The sequence below is a fragment of the Canis aureus genome, chromosome 25, assembly GCF_053574225.1.
Source record: "Canis aureus isolate CA01 chromosome 25, VMU_Caureus_v.1.0, whole genome shotgun sequence".
Lineage (NCBI taxonomy): Eukaryota > Metazoa > Chordata > Mammalia > Carnivora > Canidae > Canis > Canis aureus.
In genome coordinates this window covers 6,208,709-6,235,171 of record NC_135635.1, presented here as the reverse complement: position 1 = coordinate 6,235,171, position 26,463 = coordinate 6,208,709, and the positions used below count along the sequence as shown (strand labels likewise).

Genomic DNA, 26,463 nt, shown 5'->3' with positions numbered 1-26,463 from the left:
CAGAAACCTTACAAGCCAGAAGAGAGCAACATGATATATTCAAAGTGCTGAAGGGAAAAGTCTGCAGTCAAGAATATTCTATCCAGCAAGGATATCATTCAGAATGGAAGCAGAGATAAAGAGTTTCTCAGACACACAAAACCTACTGGAGTTCATAACCTCTAAACTAGCCCTACAAGAAATATTAAAGGTGACTCTTTGAGTGGAAAGAACATAATTATGTGAGAGAATGAAAAGACACAAAAGCAACAAAATAAGTATTTCTGTAAAAAAGGATTCATAAAATAAAAGAATGTAAAATATAATACCATATACCTAAGACATGGTGGTGGAGAATAGTTCAAATTTAAGTAATCATAAACTTAATATAGATTGCTATATACAAAAGATGTTATATACAAACCTAACCACAAATCAAAAACCAGTAATAGATATGCAAAGAATAGAGAGAAAGACATCCAAGCATATCACTAAAGAAAGCAAACAAACCATGAAAGAAAACAAAAGAAGGATCAGAGTAAATCTATAGAAACAAACACAAAACAAGTAATGAAATGGCAACAAATACATATCTATCAATAATTACTTTGAATGTTAATTGACTAAATGCTCCAATCAAAAGACACAGGATGACAGAGTAGGTAAAAAGAAATTAAGACTTAACTACATGCTGCCTACAAGAGGCTCATTTCAGACTAAAAGACACCCACAGATTGAAAGTAGGGCGATGGAGAAACATTTACCATGCAAATGGAAATGAAAAGAAAGCCTAGGAAGCAATACTTGTATCAAACAAACTAGACTTTTTTTTAATTATTTTTTTTAATTTTTAAAAATTTATTTATGATAGTCATACAGAGAAAGAAAGAGAGAGAGGCAGAGACATAGGCAGAGGGAGAAGCAGGCTCCATGCACCGGGAGCCTGACGTGGGATTCAATCCCGGGTCTCCAGGATCGTGCCCTGGGCCAAAGGCAGGCGCCAAACTGCTGCACCACCCAGGGATCCCTCAAACAAACTAGACTTTAAAACAAAGACTATAACAAGAGACAGAGAAGGACACTATATAATAATAAAGGGGACAATCCAACAAGATACAATAACTGCAAATATTAGGCACCTAACATGAGAGTATCCACATATATAAAACAGTTAATAACAAAGATAAAGGAAAAAATAGTAATACAATGATAGTAGGGGACTTTAACGCCCCACTTACATTGACAGAGAGATCATCCAGAGTATCAGCAAGAAGACAGTGGCTTTGAATGACACACTGGACCAGGTGGATTTAACATATTCAGAACATTCCATCCAAAAAGCAGAATAGGTGATGGGCACTGTGGGGAGCACTTGACGGGATGAGCACTGGGCGATATGCTATATGTTGGCAAATTGAACTCCAATAAAAAAAATTTAAAAACAGCAGAATATACATTTTTTTCAAGTGCACATGGAATATTCTCCAAAACACACATCACACATTAGGCCACGAAACAAGTCCCAATAAATTCAAAAAGATCAAAGTCATAACATGCATCTTTTCTGACTACAATGCTCTGAAACTAGATATCAACCACATGAAAACATCTGAGAGACCACAAAAGCATGACTTTAGACAACATGCTACTAAACAGTGAATGGGTTAACCAAGAAATCCAAAAGTAAATGGAAACAAATGCAAATGAAAACACAAGAGTCCAAAACCTCTGGGATGCAGCAAAATTGATTCTAGAAGGGCAATTTAGACAGGACTACTTCAAGAAGCAAGAAAAATCTCAAATAAACAACCTAACCTTACACCTAAAGAAGCTAGAACAAGAACAACAAATAAAATCTAAGAGCAGCATAAGGAAGGAAATAAAAAAGATTACAGAAGAACTAAATGATATGAAACAAAAAAAATTTTTTTTTAAAAAGGGACCGTATCAATGAAACCAGGACTTAATTCTTAGAAAAGATCAACAAAATTGATAGAGCTCTAGCGAGGCTCCTGAAAAAAAGAAAACTCAAAAACAAAATCACCAATGAAAGAGGAGCTATTAACAATCATCAACCACAGAAATACAAACAATTGCAACAGATTATGAAAACCTATATATCAACAAAATGGGCAACTTAGAAGAAATGGATAAATTCCTAGAAACACAATCTACCAAACTACCAAAACTAAAGCAGAGAGAAATAGAAAATTTGAACAAATTACCAGCAATAAAACTGATTCAGTAATCAATTCCCCAAAAACAAAATTCTAGGAACAGATGGCTTCATGGGTAAATTCTACCAAATATTTTAAAAAGAGTTGCTAACTATTCTTCAACTATTCCAAAAAAATAGAAGAGTAAAAAAAAAAAAATTCAAATTCATTCCAAGAGGTCAATATCACCCTGATACCAAAACCAGATAAAGACACCACAAAAAAGAAAAAATACAGGCAAATATCTCTCATGAATATAGATGCAAAAATCCTCAATAAAATATTAGCAAACTGAATCCAACAAAAATTTTTAAAAATCACACACCATGATCAAATGGGATTTATTCCCGGATGCAAAGTTGGTTCAGTATTCACAAAACAATCCATGTGATATGTCACATCAATAAGAAAGGATAAAAACCATATTATCATTTTAACAGATGCAGAAAAATCATTTGATGAAGGATAACATCCGTTCATGCCAAAACCCTTTGCAAAGCAGGTCTAAAGGAAACATAACTCAACATAATAAATGCCTAATATGAAAAACCCACGGCTACATCTCACTCTATGGTGATAAAACTGAGAGCTTTTCCCCAAATGTCAGAAACAAGACAAAAATATCCATTCTCACTGCTTCCATTCAACATAGTTCTGGAAGTCCTAGCTACAGCAATTAGACAACATAAAGAAATAAAAGGCATCCAGATTGCTAAGGAAGAAGTAAAATTCTCACTATTTGTAAATGACATATAAGAAAGAACCTTACAGACTCCACCAAAAAAAAAAAAAAATAGAACTGATACATGAATTCAGTAAAGTCTCAGGATACAAAATCAATGTACAGAAATCTGATACATTTCTCTACACTAATAATAAAGCAGCAGAAAGAAATTAAGAAAATAATCCCCTTTACAATTGCACCAAAAAACAAGAAAATATCTAGGAATAAACTTAACAAGAGGTGAAAAACCTGCACTCTGAAAACTATAGAACACTGATAAAAGAAATTCAAGATGATACAAAGAAATGGAAAGACATTACATGTTCATGGGTTAGAAAAAAGAATATTCTTAAAATTCTACACATTTAATCTACATATTTAATGCAACACCTATCAAAATGCCAACAGCATTTTTCACAGAACTAGAACAAACAATCCTAAAATTTGTATAGAACCGCAAAAGACTCCAAATAGCCAAAGCAATCTTGAAAAAGAAAAGCAATGCTGGGAACATCACAATTCCAGACTTGAAGTTAAATTGCAAAGCTGTAGTTATCAAATAATGTAGTACTGGAACAAAAATAGACACAGATCAACAGAATAGAAAACCCAGAAATAAACCCACAATTATATGGGCAATTAATCGTCAACAAAGGAGCATAAATATACAATGGGAAAAAAGAGTCTCTTCAACAAATGGTGTTGGGAAAACTGGACACCTACATCTAAAGGAATGAAACTAGACCACTTTCTTTCACCACGCACACACAAAAAAAGACTCCAAATGGGGAAGATCTATGGGGCACTTGGGTGGCTCAGTCGATTATGCATCCAACTCTTGATTTCAGCTCAGGTCATGATCTAAGGTTGTGACACTGAACTATACTTTGAGCTCCATGCTGGGCATGGAGCCTGCTTAAGATTCCCTCTCTCCCTCTGCCCCTCCCCCCACAAAATGGATTAAAGACCTAAATGTGAGCCTTAAAACCACAAAAGTCCTTTTTTTTAATAAATTTATTTTTTATTGGTGTTCAATTTGCCAATATATAGAATAACACCCAGTGCTCATCCCGTCAAGTGCCCCCCTCAGTGCCCATCACCCAGTCACCCCCACCCCCTGCCCACCTCCCCTTCCACCCCCCCTAGTTTGTTTCCCAGAGTTAGGAGTCTCTCATGTTCTGTCTCCCTTTCTGATATTTCCCACTCATTTTTTCTCCTTTCCCCTTTATTCCCTTTCACTATTTTTTATATTCCCCAAATGAATGAGACCATATAATGTTTGTCCTTCTCCAATTGACTTACTTCACTCAGCATAATACCCTCCAGTTCCATCCACGTTGAAGCAAATGCTGGGTATTTGTCGTTTCTAATGGCTGAGTAATATTCCATTGTATACATAAACCACATCTTCTTTATCCATTCATCTTTCATCTTTCGATGGACACCGAGGCTCCTTCCACAGTTTGGCTATTGTGGACATTGCTGCTAGAAACATCAGGGTGCAGGTGTCCCGGTGTTTCATTGCATCTGTATCTTTGGGGTAAATCTCCAGCAGTGCAATTGCTGGGTCATAGGGCACATCTATTTTTAAATCTTTGAGGAACCTCCAAACCGTTTTACAGAGTGGCTGCACCAGTTCACGTTCCCACCAACAGTGTAAGAGGGTTCCCCTTTCTCTACATCCTCTCCAACATTTGTGGTTTCCTGCCTTGTTAATTTTCCCCATTCTCACTGGTGTGACGTGGTATCTCATTGTGGTTTTGATTTGTATTTCCCTGATGGCAAGTGATGTGGAGCATTTTCTCATGTGCTTGTTAGCCATGTCTATGTCTTCCTCTGTGAGATTTCTGTTCAAGTCTTTTGCCCATTTCATGATTGAATTGTTTGTTTCTTTGCTGTTGAGTTTAATAAGTTCTTTATAGATCTTGGAAACTAGCCCTTTATCTGATACGTCATTGGCAAATATCTTCTCCCATTCTGTAGGTTGTCTTTGAGTTTTGTTGACTGTATCTTTTACTGTGCAAAAGCTTCTTATCTTGATGAAGTCCCAATAGTTCATTTTTCCTTTTGTTTCCCTTGCCTTCATGGATGTATCTTGCAAGAAGTTACTGTGGCCAAGTTCAAAAAGGGTGTTGCCTGTGTTCTCCTCTAGGATTTTGATGGAATCTTGTCTCACATTAAGATCTTTCATCCATTTTGAGTTTATCTACCACAAAAGTCCTTGAAGAGAGCAAAGGCAGTTACTTCTGACATCGGCCACAGCAATGTTTTTCTAGATATGTCTTCTAAGGCAAGGAAAATAAAAGCAAAAACAATCATTACTACATCAAAATAAAAAGCTCTGCACAAAGGAGGAAACAATAAAACTAAAAGGCAACATACGGAATGAGAGAAGATATTTGTAAATGACACATCTGACAAAAGGTTACTATCTAAAATATATAAAGAACTTACACAACTCAACACCCAAAAACACAAATAATGCAATTTAAAAATGGGCAGAAGACATGAACAAATATATCTCTAAAGAAGACATACAGATGCCTAACAGACACATGAAAAGAAGCTCAACATCACTCATCATCAGGAAAATACAAATCAAAACTACAATAAGTACAGATCTTTCATCTCTTTGGTTTGGTTTATTCCTAAGTATCTTGTGTTTTTTGGTGCAATTTTAAGGGATTTATTCCTTGGTTACTCTTTCTTCTGCCTCATTGTTAGTGAGGCAATGCAACTGACTTCTGTGTATTGATTTTATATCTTGCGACTTTGCTGAATTCTTGGATCAGTTCTAGAAATTTTGGGGTGGAGTCTTTTGGGTTTTCCACATAGAGTATCATGTAGTCCACAACGAGTGAAAGTTTGAGCTCTTCTTTGTTGATCTGGATGCCTTTCATTTCTTTTTGTCATCTGATTGCTGAGGTTGGGCCTTCCAGTACTATGTTGAACAACAGTGGTGAGAGTGGACATCCCTGTCATGTTCCTGATCTTTGGGGAAAAGTTCTAAAATTAACAATTCAGAAAACAACAGATGTTAACAAGGATGTAGAAAAAGGGGAACCCTCCTACACTGTCCGTGGGAATACAAACTTACCAGCTACTCAGCCCATATAATTGTGGGTTTACTCTGGAAAACAGCATGGAAGCTTCTCAAAAAGTTAAAAATAGAACTACCTATGATCCAGCAATTGCACTACTAGGTATTTATCCAAAGGATACATACTAGAGTGATTTGAAGAGGCACATGCACCCCAATATTTATAGCAGAAATGTCCACAATTACCAAAATATGGAAAGAGCCCAGATGTCCATCAACAGATGAATAAGGAAGATGTGGTATACACACACACGCATGCATGCACACACAATACAGTATTACTTAACCATCAGAAAGGAATGAAATATTGCCATTTGCAAACACCTGGATGGAACTAGAGGGTATTACTCTAAGTGAAATAAGTCATTCAGAGAAAGATAAATACCATATGATTTCACTCATACATGGAATTTAAGAAACAAAACAGGTGAACATAGGGGAAGGGAAGTAAAAATAAAGGAAGATGAAAACAGAGAGGGAGGCAAACCATAAGAGACTCTTAACTATAGGAAACATACTGAGGGTTACTGGAAGGGAGGAGGGTGGGGGGATGGGATAACTGGGTTATGGGCATTCAGGAGGGCACTTGAAGTAATGAGCACTAGGTACTGTATGCAGCTAATGAATCACTAAATTCTACACCCCTGAAACTAATCATACAGTATATGTTAACTAAATTGAATTTAAATAAAAATTTTTAAAAACTAAGATGAGAAACAACAGGTTGGTGAAGATGTGGAGAAAGGGGAACCCTCTTACACTGTTGGTGGCAATACAAACTGGTGTAGCCACTTGGAAAACAGGATGGAGGTTCTGCAAAAAGCTAAAAATAGAACTGCCCTAGATCCAGCAATTGCACTACTAGGTATTTACCCAAAGAACCAAAAATACTGATGCAAAGGAGCACATGCACCCTGATGTTTATAACGGCATCATCAATAACAGCCAAATTACAAAAAGAGCCCAAAAGGCCACTGACTGATGAATGGATAAAGAAGACGTGGTGTATATACCTACAATGGAATATTACTAAGCATCAAAAAATGAAATCTTGGTATTTGCAACAACATAGATGGAGTTAGGGCAGCCCCGGTGGCGCAGCGGTTTAGCGCTGCCTGCAGCCTGGGGTGTGATCCTGGAGACCTGGGATCGAGTCCCACATCCGGCTTCCTGCATGGAGCCTGCTTCTTCCTCTGCCTGTGTCTCTGCCTCTCTCTCTCTCTCTCTCTGAATAAATAAATAAATAAATCTTTAAAAAAGAACATAGATGGAGCTATAATACTAAGCAAAATAAGTCAGAGAAAGACAAATGACATATGATTTCGCTCATATATGGAATTTAAGAAACAAAACAAACAAGTAAAGGACTAAGAGAGAGAAAGACAAACCAAGAATCTGATTCTTAGCTATAGAGAAAAATACGGAAGGTTACCAGAGGTGATGAATGAAATAGGTGATGGGGACTAAAAACTATATATATTATGATGATAAGACAAAAAAGACTAGGGGAGGGAAAGATCAGGCTACAACACAGAGGTTTAATTTAGACATTAGGAATAGCTTCTCAATAATGACAACTAAGAAAAAAGAGGACTGGATAGTCAAAAAAGATGGCAGCATGTTTTGCAGAGGAGTTCAGACACACTTTTATTTTAAAAGTCAGTAGGATATGTTTCAGATATGGTCCTTCATGAACCAGGAAATGAAGGTGAACTTCCTCCCTGATCTCTGTTTGAACCATTTTGGCCCTTTCTCAGTTAGCTATAGTGAAATAAAAACAATTCCTCTTAAAGAGATATAGCATTATACTTTAAACTTATCAGTGCTAAAACCAGGAAATGGGGGGCACCTGGGTGGCTCAGTCCGTGAAGCGTCTGCCTTCAGCTCAGGTCATGATCCCAGGGTCCTGGGATCAAGTCCCGTATCAGGCTCCCCACTATTCTCCTTCTCCCTCTGCTATTCCCTCTGCTTGTGCTCTCTAGCTACCTCTCTCTGTGTGTCAAATAAATAAATAAAATCTTTTTTTAAAAAAAGTATTAAAAACCTGAGAGGAATAACTGACAGGTAATCTCTACTCACATACATTTTAAATGTAATTATTATAAACCTTTACATATGAGGGGCACTTTAGTTTGGTCATAACCATATTCAAGGTGCCTGGCTGGCTCAGTTCGTTGGGCATCCAACTTTTGATTTTGGTTCAGGTCATGATCTCAGGGTCATCAGATCAAGCCCCATGCCAGACTCCATGCTTAGCGGAGTCTGCTTCTCTTCCCCTCCCTTTACCCCTCCCCATGCACTGTCTCTCTCTTTCTCTCTCTCCCTCTCTCAAATAAATAAATCTTTCAAAAAACATATTTGACCTAGGTTTTTACTTAATTTTAATATTTCTCTGAGGCAAGCATGAAGAATTGTCCTTTCTTGATGAAGACACAAGCTCTGATAAGCTATGACACTACATTTTCTAAGACCTGGCAAGGGCTATTTCCTGTGGGACACATGATCGTCAGAGAATTGCAACTCCCAGAGCATTAGTAATGCCCATTTCTGTGAAATGTGATAATAAAATCCCTAAGGACAGTGGAGGCCAGGGCAGGGGGGAATGGTGGGAAAGGATGGGATCTCTCCCTCTCTCATATATTCACAACTTTCTCTTATTTGGTACAGAAGTGTCGGGCCTCCAAATTCTGGGATGACCCTAAATTTGAGAAGCACTGGAGAGCTGCCATCAAGGGTCCACCCCCACAACCTAAGAAGATAGTTCTCTGATAGATCAGCTTGCTACCCTGGACCCTAACCCTACAATCAAGAGAGGAAAGCCTCTTCTGCTTCTGCCAGGTGTTTCACCCACATGATCTTTCCCATGAGCTCCACTCTGTCCATTCTTACATAGTCAGGAAACCAGGCTTCATGGATCTTCACTCTAACATGGCAGGGCAGCATCAAACCAAGCAGGTGTGCTCCAATACAAGGGACAAGGAGTAAAAGAGTGGAAGGCTGAGGGCAGGGCCAAGTCATGATTTCTTGTCTCTCTGATCAAAGTATGTCAGGTGTGGATGGTTCCATATAGGGAAAATCATGGAGAGACAAGTATGGGATAAAGAGATGGAAAGGTAAGAAAGTTTAAAAACTTACTAAGAAATGTGCAGCACATTATTCCCTTCTGCAAAGTACTCTGGAATCCTGAATTACCTCTGTGGCTTAATTCAGACTCAAGAGTTAAACACAATAGGTCCATAATAGACTACATTGCCAAGATTTTCATTACTAAAGTACTTGAGTGTGCCCTCAAAGGCATTGCTTGAGTGACGTATGACACATACTGTGCATATGACACAGTTCCCTACTCTCTAGTTTCATCTGATACCTAATATCATTTAGAGAAGGTGACTCTCAGACACTTACCTGTGGCATATACTAAGCTAGCCACACTCTCTATATGGCCTGTGTTGGGAATTCCTTTCAAGAAAGAGCCTGAGTGATGGGTGACGAAGAAAGTGGGCTTATCTGCATGTGTCTAAATACAGTAACTGTATTTCCTTGAATAGTCCCCTTTAAATACTTTATCTCATATTTATCCCCCATATATCAGCAAAATACACAGGTTTCCAATATTTTGGCAAAAAAGAATGCAGCTTTCTGAAAGAACACATACACGTACAAAAACTCTGTCATCATTCAAAATTCAATTTGGTTCAGAAATTAAGGCAGGGAGCTTCCTTTTCCTCCAGTAAAACATAGGCAGCAATGTAGGACAGCAAAGAGTGAACACTACATAGAAAGATGGTATACAACCAGTATACTTCATCCCTTGCCTCATGTTGATATCTTGGGACAGGGTCATGAAAGCAGTGCCACCTGCCTAGTGAACCAAATTTCTTTCATTTCCATTCATGTGACTACGACATCTAGGGCACAGCTTTAGTTACCTGAAGAAGAGAAGTCATTAGCAGACATCACCACTGCCCAGAAGTAAAAGTGATACTCATGGGCAGAGACTCCAGGATCTATGGCTGCACCTGGGAACTTGGAAATCGAATGAAACCCAAGCACATCACAATCACCAAGCAAAGAAACCAGCAAACAACTGATAAAATAAATGTGATACAAAAGACAATTTACTTTATTGATCTTTACTGGGTAATAGAATATAGACACTGGATGTCCAAGGCTGGTTCATAAAACAACACTGTAGATTAGGGAAAGATATGGATTATAAGGTCACAAACCCATTTTGACTTTGTCTAAGTTATTCTGCTTTAGTGGGCCTCAGTTTCCTCCTCTGCAAATAATGAGGCATAACTGGAAAATACTGAAAGCTTTCATTTTTAATATCTTGTGATCTAAATTGTCTCACAGTATATAGCTCTTCTCCAGACTATGAAAAAACCATCTCATTCATTTGGGGAATATAAAAAATAGTGAAAGAGAATAAAGGGGAAAGGAGAGAAAATGAGTAGGAAATATTAGTGAGGGTGACAGAACATAAGAGACTCCTAACTCTGGGAAATGAACAAGGGGTGGTGGAGAAGGAGGTAGGTGGGGGGATGGGGTGACTAGGTGACAGGCACTAAGGGGGCACTTGGCGGGATGAGCACTGGGTTGCTATATGTTGGCAAATTGAACTCCAATAAAAAAATATATACAAAAAAAAGCCATCTTGTCCAAAAATATTTCCTACAAGGAAGTAATATTTAGGATTTTATCAAAGATGGTGACCTTTGAACATACAAATACATATATTACATGACAGGAAAGGTAAGGTTTTTAAATTCTTTCCATTCTAAACAAATCTAAACAACTGAATATAACATACAAAAACTATACAACAGGGATGCCTAGGTGGCTCAGCAGTTAAGCGTCTGTCTTCGGCCCAGGGCATGAGTCCAGTGATCGAGTCCCACATCGGGCTCCCTGCATGGAGCCTGTTCTCCCTCTGCCTATGTCTCTGCCTCTCAGGAATGAATAAATAAAATCTAAAAAAAAAAAACAAAAAACTATACAACATAAAATTTAACCCCAGAAGTGAAAATTTATCATAACACCAGTAAAATAAGCAGAATGCATTATAGCAACAAACTACATTTTTTAAAAAACATTAAATCATTAGATGCTGACTTGGTATTTATTAAAATGCCAATTTTAATTTTTTTTAAGTAAGCTCTACACCCGATGTGGGGCTTGTACTGAAAACAAAACTATACAAGGATGTCTTCTATTTTAATGCTAATTCAATGGTATTAAAATAACTTTCAGTGTGGGGCGGGGGGGGGGGGGGGGGGGGGGAGGTGCCTGGGTGACTAAGTTGGTTAAGCGTCCAACTCTTGTTTTCAGCTCAGGTCATGATCTCAGGGTCCTGGGATTCAGCGGAGAGCCTGCTTGAGGATTCCTTTCCCTCTTCCTCTCCCACTCTACCCACTCCTCTCTCTCTCTCTCACACAAATATTAAAAAAAAAAAAAAAAAAACTTTCAGTGGTTTTGCAAGTTCCAAAAACAGTTAAATATAAAATTCCAGTAAGAAATGTATAGAGGTTGACAAAATAGTAAGATACATCCAGAATAGGCAAAACTTAAAAAAAAGAAAAAGGTATTAATAGAGTTATCTTCAAAGTTTTACTTCTCAAAGACAAGAGAATAAGACAAGTCATGGATTGGGAGAAAATATTTACAAAGATTCATCAGATAAACCAAAATATACAAAGAACTCTTAAAAATCAACAATAAGTTAATGAACCACCAAAGTAAAAAATGAGCAAAACAGGAATGCCCAGGTGGCTCAGTGGCTGAGCCTCTGCCTTTGGCTCAGGGCGTGATCCCAGGGTCCTAGCATCAAGTCCCACATTGGGCTCCCTGCAGGGAGCCTGCTTCTCCTTCTGCCTATGTCTCTGTGTTTCTCATGAATCTCATGAATAAATAAAACCTTTAAAAAAAATAGGCAAAGTAAGAGATTCCTCACTAAAGATGATATACAGGTACCAAATAAGCATATGAAAAGATGCTCAACATCAATGTCATTTGGGAACTGCAAATTAAAATAACAATGTTTAGGGTCACCTGGGTGGCTCATTTGGTTAAGCATCTGACTCTTGATTTTGGGTCACATCATGATCTCAAGGTCCTAAAATGGAACTCCATGTCAGATACCATAGTAAGCTGAGAGTCTGCTTGAGGATCCTCCTTTCTCCTTCTGCCCCTCCCCCCACTCACGCACACACACTTTCTCTCCCAAATTAATAAATCTTAAAAAAAAAATAACAATGCCTAAGTATCATTGAGATCAAAGTGGAGCATCCAGAGAAAGGTTATTAAGAACCAAATGATAGGGGGGATCCCTGGGTGGCTCGGAGGTTTGGTGCCTGCCTTTGGCCCAGGGCATGGTCCTGGAGTCCCGGGATCGGGTCCCGCATCGGGCTCCCAGCATGGAGCCTGCTTCTCCCTCTGCCTGTGTCTCTCCCTCTCTCTCTCTATGTCTATCACGAATGAAAAAAAAAAAAATCTTTAGAGGCCATAGCATGACCAGAGAGAACCAGATAAGAGCCAAAGAGAGCAGAAACCTGGTTCTCTGAAAGGAAAAAAAAAAAAAGAACCAAATGATAAATACTTGAGACAGCCAACACTAAGACATTTTGGAAAGTAAAAGCTTTACCTTCAATGTTAGGCCATCTTTCTAGAAATTTCACTTTTTCTTAATCATGAAGTATATGGACACTTCACTTCTGATCATGTAGGACTGGCTTGTAACTGATCAACATTCCTTTTGAGAACCAGAAGATAAATGAAACATAAAAAGCATCTGAAATGTCTAACAAGGGTGTCAAGAGTCAGAGACCAAGACCTTGGAGGGAAGAGAAGTGTGCTGAAATGAGCCTGAAATTCTGTATTACCCTAAACTATCCTCAAGGCATTTGTCTATTTGTAAGTAGTGTATGGCCAAGGGACTGAGAAGCCTAGCAGAAACTGATAGCTAAGAGGCTGAGAAACTTCACTGAACTTTTGGCAGTTCACAGGTATATAGACACAAAACATGAAATTCAGGATTACTAAGGCAGCCAGGATTTGTTGGGACAACATCCCCAGAAGCAGCAAAATGTTTTAAGATGAGACTAACATTCTGCATCAATTTTTGCCATTTCCTAAGTGGCACATGTTGAGCAGAGGGATGCCTGGGTGGCTCAGTGGTTGAGCATCTGCCCACATCGGGCTCCCTGCATGGAGCCTACTTCTCTCTCTGCCTATGTCTCTGCCTCTCTCCCTCTGTGTCTCTCATGAATAAATAAAAATCTTAAAAAAAAAAAGAAAGAAAGAAAGAAAGAAAGAAAGAAAGAAAGAAAGAAAGAAAGAAGCTGAGCCGAAAGTAGTGTCTATGAGGCTAAGAAGCCAAGCAGATCTATAGTTCAAAACCGGAGCTCAGGGACTGTCAAGAAAAGATGAGTGATAATGACCTCTCTAGTTAGAGAGATGGAAAGTCACAGAAGCACTACACTCTAGAATAGTAAACAAGAAATAGACCAGTCCTCACAACAACAGAAACACAATTTTGAAGCAGCTCAATCCTATATTGGATTAAGATGATTCACCTCTAAGTACCTACACAAAGCAAAGCCATGCTTTTCTAGAGTAGGATAACATCAGCCAGAGTCTGTTTTATTTCTGAAAATGTCAAATGACCAAAAAAAAGATGAAAAAAGGCCATAGAAAGATTTATGGGTGACCTACATATTGAAGTGACTAAATATGCATTTTATTTTTTTCTCATGTCCATTCATTCATGCATTTATTCAAACACCTGCCTTTCTCTAGCTTTATTAAGATATAATTGAATTTTGTGATAACTGTGATAATTGTGTGAGTTTAAATGTACAAGGTGATTTGTTATATGTATATCTTATGAAATAATTACCACAAGAAGACTAGTTAACATATTTATCACCTCACATAATTACCATTTTGTGTGTGTGGTAAGAACGTTAAAGATCTACTATCTTAGCAAATTTAAAGTATATAAAACATACAGCGTTGCTATCTATAGTTAGTATGCTATACATTAGATCCCCAGAACTATTCATTTAGAATTGGAAGTATGTACCCTTGGACCAACATCTCTTCATTTGCCCCAACCCCTAGCCCCTGGCAACTCATAGCTCTGTTTCTATGAGTTTGGCTTTTCTAGGTTCCACACATAAGTGAGAATATGTACACACACACGCATTTGTTGAAGGACACTTAGGTTGTTTCTATGTCTTAGCTGTTGTGAATAATGCTGCAATGAACATGAGATGCACATATCTCTTCAAGATAGTGATTTCATTCCTTTGAATACACACCCAAAAGTGGGACTGCCGAGTCATATGCCAGTTCTATTTTTAATTTTTTAATGACTCCTCATAATGTTTTCTATAATGACTGTGCTTATTTGTATTCCCACCAACAGTGCACAAGAGTTCTCTTTTCTCCATATTCTTGCAACACTTGTGAACTCTTTAGACATACATTTTAAAGTGATTTTGATAAATGTGTTCAAGAAAATAGATGGCAAAATGGAGAATCTCTCCAGAGAACTGGAATCTATGAATTAGAATCAAACATAAATGCTAAAATTGAAAAGCATAATAACCAAAATTAAACACATTAGGAACAGAAGAATCAATAAACTAGAAGGGGGTCAACAAAAAATATTCTCACTGAAATACAAAGACAAAAAATGAGAAATACAGCATAAAATCACATGCCCCCTCGAACCAGTGTTTGTATCCCAGAACCTGCACATCAGAAAGCATAATGGTGGGTTTGAAGATGAGAGATGTTTAACAGCTCCAGCCGGATAAATATAAAAAGAAACCAAGGCAGCCGGGGTGGCTCGGCAGTTTAGCGCCACCTTCAGTCCAGGGCGTGATCCCGGAGACCCCGGATGGAGTCACATGGTGGGCTCTCCGCAGGGAGCCTGCTTCTCCCTCTGCCTGTGTCTCTGCCTCTCTCTGTCTCTCTCATAAATAAATAAATACTTTAAAAAAAATAAAAAATAAAAGAAACCACACCTCATTAATAAACGACTGAAAACCAAAGATATAGAAAATGTTAAAAACTGAGGGAGGCAAAAGACAAATACCTTTAAACAGCACCACCTTTAAGCCCAGGCAGCTGTGGTTCTGGCCTGGACTTCACTTTCCACCTGTCCCTCTCCACAAGGTGGGGGACGGGGGGGGGCGGGGGGGGTCCTGCAGTCTGGCTGATCTGCCCACCTGCAGGCATCACACTCTGTAACTCGGACTCCAAACTGGGGCCTCGAATTCCCCGCGCACAGAGCCTCAGGCCCACCTCCAGCGCCGCGCACAGCCCCCTGTCCCGCAGAGGGCGCGCCCCAGGTCTGAGTGTGCTCGGAGCGGGGTGGTGCGAGGCAAATTCCTTAAGCAAGCAGACACCCTCTCCTCTTAGGAACCACCCAAGGGTGGGGCAAGAAGGGGCCTGGGGTCAGGGGCCTCCACGTTGGGGCCTAGGAAAGAAGCAGGGGCGCGCCTGCCTTCGAAAAAACGAGTAGACTGAAAACTTCCCAACATACACGATGGCAGCCGTAAGGCAACGCACGGGTTGATATTCTGGAAATGAAAGAAAATAAATGCAGATGAAAATGAATGCAAAATGCACCTCACAACGAAAGAAAAACGTACCTCAATGATGGAGAGAGCTCCGCCGCCGCCCCGCACCTTGCGCCCAGCGCCCCACGGAAGTAGCGGACCCGAGCTTCCGGTGGTCCGGAAGCAGGCGCGCGGGGCATGCTGGTCCTGCCCGGTGGTCCCAGAGGGCATTGCGCGACGCAGCTGACTCCTCCCAGTCATGTGGTGGGTGGTGCCTGGAGAGAAGACTGCCGGGAAGGCGGGAGGGGAAGAGCGGGTGCTGATGGGAGGAAATGCCGCTGCTGCAGGACAGCGTGGTATTCTGGGAGGAAACCCCATCCTCGAGGTGGTGGAAAGCTTCTTCTGCCACGAGGCCAGCATCCTGGAGGACAAGCTGGTGGCACACGCCCAGAACGAAGAGAGTGAGGAGCAGAAGCTGAGCGGGGGGGCGTGGCATCCTGCGAATCCTCAAGTCCTGCAACCACGTGCTGAGCCTGAGCTTCCCCGTCTCACGTGACAACAGCGGCAGGGAGGTCATCTGGGGTTATGGGGCCCAACACAGCCAGCACTGCATGCTCCCTTTACAGCAAAGATGTGAAGGTAAAGTAAGAAAGTTTTGGCTTCCCTTGTGACATCTAAATGCGCTGTGGTTGATGTGCCATTTGGGGGTGCGAGTGCTGGTGTTAAGATTTATACCAAGAACCACACCAGTAATGAATTGGAAAAGATCACAAGGGGGATCATCAGGGAACTGACAAAAAGGCGTTTTATTGGTCCTGGCGTTGATGTGCCTTCCCCAGACATGGGCACATGTGAGCAAGAGGTGTCTAAGATTGCTGACACCTATGCCAGCACCATAGGGCATGTAAATTAAAACACATGCCTGCCATCCTGGGTCACATGGTAAATCTGGGTCACATCCACCCACGTCCCTCTGTTACTGGCAATAATGTTTTGCATGGTATTGAAAACTTCCTTAATGAAGACTGTTTAATGAGCATTTCAGGAATGACACCAGGGTTTGGAGATAAAATATTTGCTTTTTAGGGATTTGGCAGCTTTGGACTCTCTACTTACAGTGTAATTTTGCTAAATGTGTTGGTGTTGCTGAATCTAATGGGAGCATATGGAATTCAGATTGCAACATGGGTCAGTCCTGAGTTTCTCCAAGCCTAAGCCCTGGGAAAGAAGCATCCTGCAAGCCAACTTCCTTGAGCAAAATATTCATCCCTGTTGCCAATGAGAAAAGCAGGTGACCAAATCCAGTGCACCCAGTCAAAGCCAAGACTATTGCTGAAGCTGCGAACAAGCTAACAACTCCAGAAACTGATAAGATTTTTCTTTTTTTTTTTTAATTGGAGTTCAGTTTGCCAACATACAGCATAACACCCAGTGCTCATCCCATCAAGTGCCCCCCTCAGTGCCCGTCACCCAGTCACCCCCGCCCCCGCCCACCTCCCTTTCCACCACTCCTTGTTCGTTTCCCAGAGTTAGGAGTCTCTCATGTTCTGTCTCCCTCTCTGATATTTCCCACTCATTTTCTCTCCTTTTCCCTTTATTCCCTTTCACTATTTTTTATATTCCCCAAATGAATGAGACCATATAATGATTGTCCTTCTCCGATTGGCTTACTTCACTCAGCATAATACCCTTCAGTTCCATCCACATCGAAGCAAATGGTGGGTATTTGTCGTTTCTAATGGCTGAGGAATACTCATTGTTTCTGAAGAGGAACATTATGGTTATTCCTCATCTACACTTGAATGCTGAAGGAGTGATAGTATTTTACTTTGAGTGGCTAAAGAATATAAATCATATCATCTATGGCTGTTTGATCTTCAAGTATGAAAGAGATTCTAACCACTGCTTTCTCGTGTCTGTCCAAGGTAGTTTAGAAAGAAAATTTATAAAACACCATCGAACTTTCCCCATTGTATCCACAGCAGGGTTCCAAAACAATATCCAGGGAAGGCAGTGTACTCTCTGGTTTAGCTTACACTATAGAGTTTTCTGCCAGGGAAATAATGTACACAGCCACAACGTATAATCTAAGATTGGACCTGAGAACAGCTGCCTGTGTCAGCACCACTGAGAAAGTCTTCAATGTGTACAGTGAGGCTGGTTTGACCTTCAAATAAATGAATCATAGCTGACTTCTTCACTATCCTCTTTACCTTTGACTTATCACAAGTTAAACGTAACTACAGAAAGATTTTTCTTTTATGGACATCATTCTCAATAACTCCGTCCAAATCAGCCTTTTAAGAAGGAAGAAATTAAGGGTCATCACATACATGTTGATGAGTGTGAAAGTGGAAATGACTGTGCCAGAGGGCCACTTTGGATATTTTGCCTTTAAATAAAAAGTCTTTTCATCTAACTATATGGTTCCTTGCTCCATAGCCTGTTCCCAACATGTTGATTACCTTTTGTTTCAGCTCAGCAGTCATTTACATAATTTTGCTCCAGCCAAGTCTGAGATTGGATATACTATAAATTTTATACAATTTAAGAAGTGGATGTGTGGCATTTTCAGAAGGTAGTATTGTCCTAAAATTACTTATTGTTATTTCATATCAGCAAAATAACTCAATTTCACAGATTACAAACAAAAATAAAAACTGTTTCTCATATGCATTTCATTCCTTTAGAATGATAGAAGTACATGTCGCTGTAATAAAATTGCCTTGCGTCATTTAAAAAGCCTAACCTTGACTCAAGCAGTAAGTGCTTATAGACATAAATGAAAAACTCATATTTTATGACATAAAATAGTATCATTTGTAGTTCATCCATACTGTATTATTGTACAGCAAAAATAAAAATCCAGATGGATTATCATTATCTTCATAACTACAGATGATGGAGACTATTTTTATTGTGGCTATCTGAATTTGCTAAATATAATTATGACATGTAGTCCAAATAATGCAATAATCTCCTTATCATGTTAATTTTTCATTTCTTTAAGGATCTATTGCACTAAGTAATTGAACAATAATTCAAGTAGAATAACCCAGGAAAAAACTATTTGGTCTTGGTGTCTGGAGTCTGGCTGACAGCTTAAGCATTGCCAATGTCTCCAGCCCTGCCTTATTCCATCTCCCTTTTCTTTTAGAGGCTCCAAATTCACAAAGCTTAAATAACAAAGTAGAGCTTAAAACATTGGATTGAGTGTTTACAATTTTTTTGCCCAAGACCTATTGAACAGTGGTATACCAATGAAATATTAGACATTAGGTATGTAATGAATGAGACTTTTTTAAAAAAGCAATAATACTCCTTCAGAAATTGCTAACTACTTTGTAACTTCATGACTTAACCTGGTAATAAAAAACGTTGTTAAAAGTCTACCTTTTCAAGAAAAATTGAAAGGGAAATATTTTCAGGGAAACAGCAGCTAAGTACATTTAGCACCGGTATACTTTCACAACAGAAATACTGGAAGGATTTGCTTATATAGAGGGAATATGTTCCTAAATGGAAACATTGAAATAGAGGGATAAATTAAGAGCAACTGAAAGTTTAACATGTGAGTTTAAGAATATTGGTCTGTATAGTAACAATAATGTCTTAAGGATTATGCACACGTCTCACTCACTCAGTTTTGCTCCTTTGTTTTGTTTCTTAAATTCCATATACGAGTAAAATCATGTGGTATTTGTCTTTCTCTGACTGACTTATTTTGCTTAGCTTTGTACTCTCTAGCTCCACCCATGTTGTTGCAAATGACAAGATTTCCTTCTTTTTTGTGGCTGAATAGTATATATGTAATGTGATATATTTATCACATCTTCTTTGCCCATTCATCTGTCGATAAACACTGGACTGCTTCTGTAGTTTTTGGCTATTATAAATAATGCAATAAACATAAGGGTGCATGTAGCCATTTGAAATAGTGTTTTGTATTTTGGGGGTAAATACTAGAAGTGCATTTACTGGATTGCAGGGAATGTCCACTCTTATGACTTATATTCAGCATAGCATTGGAAGTCCTAGCCACAACAATCAGACAACAAAAAGAAATAAAAAGCATCCACATTGGTAAAGAAGTAAAACTTTCAGTATTTGCAGATGACGTGATACTATACATAGAAAATCCAAAAGACACCCTTTCCCAAAAAATACTAGAATTAATAAATGAATTCAGTAGAGTCACAGGATACAATATCAACATACAGAAATCTATTGCATTCCTATACACTAATAACATAGTAGCAGAAAGAGAAATTAAAAAGACAATTCCATTTACAAGCACACCAAAAGTAATAAAGTACCTAGGAATAAACTTAACCAAAGAAGTAAAAGACCTGTAGTCTGAAAACTATAAAACATTGATGAAAGAAATTGAAGACTACACAAAGAAATGGAAAGACCTTCTGTACCTATGGATTAGGAGAATAAATTTTATTAAATTGTCTGTGCCTTTCCTATCTGCTGGGCACATAACAGCAAACTACCATATGAAGTATCCTTTTTCAATACAGGAGCTCCTACTCATGGAGCAAGCAGACTACTTGCAGACTACTTCAGTGGGAAGACACAAAATTTAGACCAACAAGAGAAAGTGTTCTATCTTAGAACCTACAGGTAGAGAGAGAGAGACTACCTGCTCATGAATAGAATGCACTTACTCCATTTCAGCATATTCCGGAGTATATAACATTTACATTTTACCAAAGAACTTTGCTGCACAGTTCTTTAATTGAATGTCTTTTGACATCACTCATATCAAAATATATATATATTGGTAATTGTTTGTCTTTCAGCCAGTCATATGGGCTGTTTCCACTAGAGCTTAAAAGTGTACTAGTAAAAAAAATAAAAACAAAATAAAATAAAGTGTCTTAGTAATTGTATCTCAAGTGGTTTGTACTTAGTCATAGCATAGTTTTCTAATTCAGAATACCAGTAACTGCCTTTTGGTGTCAGCTAAAAACTAATAACTCCAGTCTGTCTGAGTTTTAGTAATATACCCATATAAAATCATTGGTCTGTTAGGATTATATAGTCTGCTTATACTCTTACCCTTGGCAGATCCTCAGAGACTTCCTTTGTTTCCAGCTCATTTGAATTTAGTCTTTTCTTTCCTAGTCACTCTGTATTAGAGAGGATAGGATACCCAAATTCAGTATATGTATCTACCAGAATCTGTATTGCTCCATAAGACCTTGTGTCCTTTTCTCATTAGTGGGACCCAGAGGGATAGTAATTTGTTCTTTACTATTTGTGAAATGTCCCTAGAGGGCTCAACTTGGGATATTCCTGGATATTTGATTGTTCTCTGCCCTAAATCACCTATCTTTGACTACTTCTGCACATTGTAATTTACAAATACCCTTGGGGAAAAAACAAACAAACAGACAAATACCCTTGGCTTCCTCTTCCAAAGAGTAAATTATCATATTATCAATGTAATGAATCAACGTATTTTGAAAGTGGTCGTATCTAAATCTCATCCTATCAGGTTGTGGCAGTATGCCAGAGAATTCAGGTACCCTTACAGAAGAACAGTAATTGCAAAATGGAGTCCATCTCACATGAAGATGAACTGTACCTGACCTGCTTTCCAGAATGGGATACAAAAGCCAAGTCACCTTTACTTTAGCAAATAGGTCCTCTTTAACTTGCTTAATTCTTGAAATGTTTTCTTCATGTCTGGCCTAGCAAAGGCTATCAATGGAAGTCCTTTTAAAATTGAGTAGTCAAAAAAATTGAGTAGTCAACAGTCATCTGTGCAAGCTTTTTCATTAGCCATATCAGAATGTTATACAGAGAATTAGAGGATACTTTCACTCTATTCTACTGCTTTCTTAATAAGAGTTGAGGTTTACTATCTTCTAGTACTCAGATACTGCTTAATTACTAAGAAGAGGGTGCAGGCAATACTAATGGACCTCATTTAGCATGTAATTAGAACCAGGCAGAGGGTGATTTTGCCCAACATTTGGCTACAAGCTGGTAATAGCAATGCTCTCTATTCATGCATCGTCTGTCTTCTGTATATATATTTGGGACAACATGATACTTCCACTGGATATCTCTCATTCTTTCGATTATCTACAGTTTTACCTAATCTTGGTACCTTCTGCCATAGAATCAGCATACCACCACAAGGTTTACTTTTAGCCCCTTAATGTTGCTTTCTGATTTCCCTGCAAATATAATAGACATCATGTACCAGAATCTCTAGGGAAAATAATGTCTTCAGTGTTAAAAAGCATAGAGGTTATGATGGTACTAAAGTAAGAGTAATCATGGACAAACCTAAAAGATGAGATCCAAAAGGTTAGAAATGAAGTTCTCCATGCCTATAATAAGATCTTCCAGGACAAGTTGTCTTCAACAACCATATGTTTTAATGGAGGAGTTAAGATGGCAAAGTAGTAGGGGGACTCTGGGCTTTCCCCAGCCCTGTAACACAGCTGTACCAAAGTCAGATCACTTATAAACACACCCCACTTCATGCAAGGAGAAAGTCTGCCGAGGATGGAGCAGTGGGAAAGAGCAGCCAAAATGCAGCAAAAAGTGTACACAACGTATACCATTAACACTTAGTGCCAGGCCCTGGACCGTATATGATCTCTTATTACATCATTACTCTGATGTACAGGAAACATAACAAGCTTTCATAACACTCAAAAGATAGAAACTTAGTCAAAATGGCAACATGGAGTAATTCTTCCTAAAAGAAAGACCAGGAAGATATCATAGCTAGGGATATATCAGCTCAAAGCAGATATAAGCAATACATCTGAAGAAGAACTTAGATCGACAGAAGACTACTTGCTGGACTTGAAAAAAACATAGAAGATACCAGGGAAACCCTTGCTGCAGAAATAAAAGACCTAAAAACTAGTCAGGCTGAAATTTTAAAATGCTATAACTGAGAAGCAGAACAAACAGGATATAATCACTATGAGGACTGAAGAAGCAGGAGAGAGGATAGGTTATATAGAAGATAAAATTATAGAAAATAATGAAGCTGAAAAGAGAGGGAAAAAACTATTATATCACGAATATAGACTTAGGGAACTCAGTGATTCCACAAAGTGCATTAATATCTGTATCCTAAAGTCACTTTGACTTACAGTGTGGCAAATAAATTAGAGGCATTTGTCTGAAAAAAAAAATCTGTATCCTAGAAGTCCCAGAAGAAGAAGAGTGGGAAAGGGGCAGGAGGTTTATTTGAATATATTATAGCTGAGAACTTTCCTAATCTGCGGAAGGAAACAGGCATTCAAGGCCAAGAGGCACAGAGAATTCCCCTCAAAATCAACAAAAATAGGTCAATACCACAACATAGCATAGTGAAACTTGCCAAATAAAAGATAAAGAGAGAATTCTTAAAGTAGCTAGGAAGAAAAGTTCTTTAAACTACAAGGGTAGACACATAAGGCTAGCAGCGGGCCTGCTCACAGAGACCTGGCAGGCCAGAAAGGACTGGCATGATATATTCAATGTGCTAAATGGGAAAAATATAAATCCAAGAATACTTTATCCAGCAAGGCTGTCATTCAGAATAGAAAGAGAAATAAAGAGTTTCCAAGACAAGGGGTGCCTGGGAGGCTCAATTAGTTAAGCATCAGACTCTTGGTTCTGGCTTAGATGGTGATCTGACATCAAGCCCTGCATAGGATTCTCTTTCCCTCTCCCCCTCCACCCTCTGCTCTCTCTTTCTAAAAAATAAATGAATAAATCTTTTTAGAAAGGGTGTTGGGAAAACTGGACAGCCATGTGCAGAAGAATGAAGTGGGACTACTTTCTTACACCATACAGAAAAATAAACTCAAATTGGATGTAAGACCTAAATGTGAGACAAAGATCCATCGAAATCCTAGAAGAGAACACAGGCAGCAACCTCTTTGACCTCAGCCACAGCAAATTCTTGCTAGACACATCTCCAGAGGCAAGGGAAACAAAAGTAAAAATGAACCATTGGGACTTGATAAGGATAAAAAGCTTTTAAACGACAAAGGAAACAACAAAACTAAAACACAACCTATGGAATGAAAGATACTTGGAAATGTCTTATCACATAAAGGGTTAGTATCCAAAATCTATAATGAACTTCTCAAACTCAACACCCAAAAAGAAAAACCATCCAGTCAAGAAATGCACAGAAGACATGAACAAACATTTTTCTAAGGAAGACCTACAAATGGCTAATATCACTCATCATCAGGGAAATCTAAATCAAAACCACAATAAGATACCACCTCATGCCAGTCAGAATGGCTAAACTTAGTAACTCAGGAATCAACAGATGTTGGTGAGAATGTGGAAAAAGAGGAACCCTCTTACACTTGGTGGAAATTCAAACTGGTTTAGCCACTCTGGAAAATAGGATGGGAGGTCCTCAAAAAGCTAAAAATAGAACTGCCCTATAACCCAGCAATTGTACTGCTAGGTATTTATTCGAGGATACAGAGATTTAAAGGGGCACGTGCACCCCAATATTTATAGCATCAAGAACCAGTATGGCCAAAATATGGAAAAAACCTAGATATCCATCAACAGATGAATGGAAAAAGAAGAAGTTATATACCCACACACAGTGGAATATTACTCGGCCATTAAAAAGAATGAAATCCAAAAAAAAAATTTAAAAAAAGAATGAAACCTTGCCATTTGCAACTATGTGGGCGGAACTAGAGGGTTTTATGCTAAGCAAAATAAGTCAATCAGAGAAAGACAATTATAGGATTTCTCTCATATGTGGAATTTAATGAACAGATGAACATAGGGGAAGGGAGGAAAAAATAAAAACAGAGAGAGAGGCAAATCATAAGACTTTCTTAACTATGGCAAACAAAAAGGGTTGCTAGAGAGGAGGTGGGTGGGTGGATGGGGTAACTGGTGATAAGCATTAAGGAAGGCATTTGTTAGAATGAGAGGGTGTTAATATGCAACTGATGAATCCCTAAATTCTACCACTGAAACTAATAATACACTGTATGTTAACTAACTTGAATTTAAATAAATTTTTAAGCCATATGGTTAAAATGAAAAGAAATTTTTTTTTCTTAATAAAGAATCCTGGGTAAAGGTGCCATATCAATTAGCATAGCCTAATCTAACATTCTCCCTCCCTCCCTGGTCCTGTATCATCAGTGTCTACTTTCATGTATATTTGCAAAACCATGCCATTCCCTTTGACTGTAAGCCCTCTTCTTTCATATTTTACTCTATAATGCCCCACTCCCCAAGCTGAAATCATTGTGGGATTTGAGTACATTGGTAGATTTAGAAACAATGAGGAGTTTTGAAGTTGGGTTGTAAGGATAATTGATATCCGTTTGTAAACTGTGGTAGTTAATGTGTTAGTAAAACTACAGAATTCTCTCTGGTTAGTTGAAGCAGAAATGAAATCTATTAACATTCATTAGCCAGTTCATAGAAGCTGGCACTTGACTGGAAAAATCAGGTTAAGACAGTTAAGCTTCCAAAACAACTTTTAGGACTAATCTGCAACTCTACCCTCATCAAAAAGCAGTCATCCCAAATGCCATTCCCACAACTTTGCCTCTCCTGCCAGCACCGTTTAGTTTAGTTTTCTCTTGCTGTAAGATATATTACCACAAACTTAGCTGCTTAACACAATACACATTTATTGTACCACACTGTATAAGTCTCAATTTCTGTTGGTCAAAAGTGAAGTCACAATTGAGCTGGTCCTCTGCTGCCCTTGTGATGTTGGCCAGGCTGCCTCCTCATCTGGAGGTTACTGGATGAGATTCCTCTTCCAAGCTCACTCAAATTTTCAGGAGGAGGAGGATGGAGGGCCCTGACTTTTTAGTCACTGGTAGCTACTCTCAGCTTCTTTGGCTGCACTCAGCTTTTGGAGACCTGCCACAACATGACATTTTACTTTCTCAATGTCAGTGGAAGATCATCTCTTTGCACAAAACGGTCAAGCCCCCCTTTTAATGGCTGATTAAGTCAGACTCTCCCAGCATAACCATCCTTTTGATTAATTCAAACTCAGGTAGTTTTGAACCGTTATTACCTCTGCAAAATCTCTTTACTGTGCTTTATAGCATTACCAAATCAGGAAAGTGACACCCCTTACCTTCACCATATTCCAAAAGTCATGTACATTCTGTCTCCACTCAGGGGGAGAAATTATCCAAGGGAATGACTTATTGGGGGTCACCTTACAGTATTTCTGACACACTATCTCTGCTAGAACTTGTACCCAGGTTTCATCATCTTCATTTCTGAATCAAAATGATTGGTCGAAGTTAGATCCCTATCTAGCTTCAAAGGAGGTTAGATAATATAGTTTTTTATATTACAATTTGGGAAGGCAAGACTCAAAAATTATCAAAATTTAGAGAGGATGTTAAAAAATGGTGAGCTGTCAGTAATGACTCATATCTACCACAAATGTAAATTACCTCAAGTGTAGGAGAATTTTCAAATATGTAAATAATTATGCAGTATATAAGTCCAGAGTTAATCATGGCTAGAATATTGCATCCCTGTGCTTATTTCCAGGGGTGCTTGGAGCAAAAGTGCTGACCCTTAACCAAATCTAAAAGGAATATATTAACCCATGATTGGTGTATTTCTGTGCCAAGTTATTTTTTTCAGCCTATGTTTCTTTTTTTTTTAGTTTTTAATTCCAGTTAGTTAACATACCCCATTATATTAATTTTAGGTGTATAATATAGTAGTTCAACACTCCCATATATTACCCTATGCTCATCATGAGGAGCACTCCTTAATCCCCATCTGTGCTAAGTTCAGAATATACTAGGGGAATCCTGGGTCAGTTTGTCAGCATTGTTTATGGAAAATATATGGATTAATGGCCTGCAGCACATAGTT

General features: G+C 38.6%; 2 protein-coding genes and 1 pseudogene across 5 annotated transcripts in view; 2 read left to right on the top strand and 1 right to left on the bottom strand.

Moving 5' to 3' along the window:
* The window catches only part of C25H12orf54 (chromosome 25 C12orf54 homolog), a 32,987-nt gene extending 22,851 nt beyond the window's left edge, over positions 1-10,136 (top strand). For all 3 annotated transcript variants that reach the window (XM_077870276.1, XM_077870277.1, XM_077870275.1), the window contains 2 exons: positions 8,687-8,857; positions 9,932-10,136. In XM_077870276.1, the coding sequence (XP_077726402.1) occupies positions 8,687-8,780 (94 nt within the window). In that variant the 3' untranslated portion in view covers positions 8,781-8,857; positions 9,932-10,136. The remainder of the gene's footprint in view (positions 1-8,686; positions 8,858-9,931) is intronic.
* The window catches only part of LOC144296902 (olfactory receptor 8S1-like), a 170,688-nt gene extending 154,931 nt beyond the window's left edge, over positions 1-15,757 (bottom strand). Inside the window, exon 1 of one of the 2 annotated variants that reach the window (XM_077870272.1) lies at positions 15,685-15,757. The gene's annotated coding sequence lies outside the window, so the exon portion shown is untranslated. The remainder of the gene's footprint in view (positions 1-15,684) is intronic. The other variant, XM_077870268.1, reaches the window with a different exon arrangement.
* LOC144296905 (glutamate dehydrogenase 1, mitochondrial-like) lies at positions 15,605-19,458 on the top strand (annotated as a pseudogene).
* Positions 19,459-26,463: the final 7,005 nt, after the last annotated feature.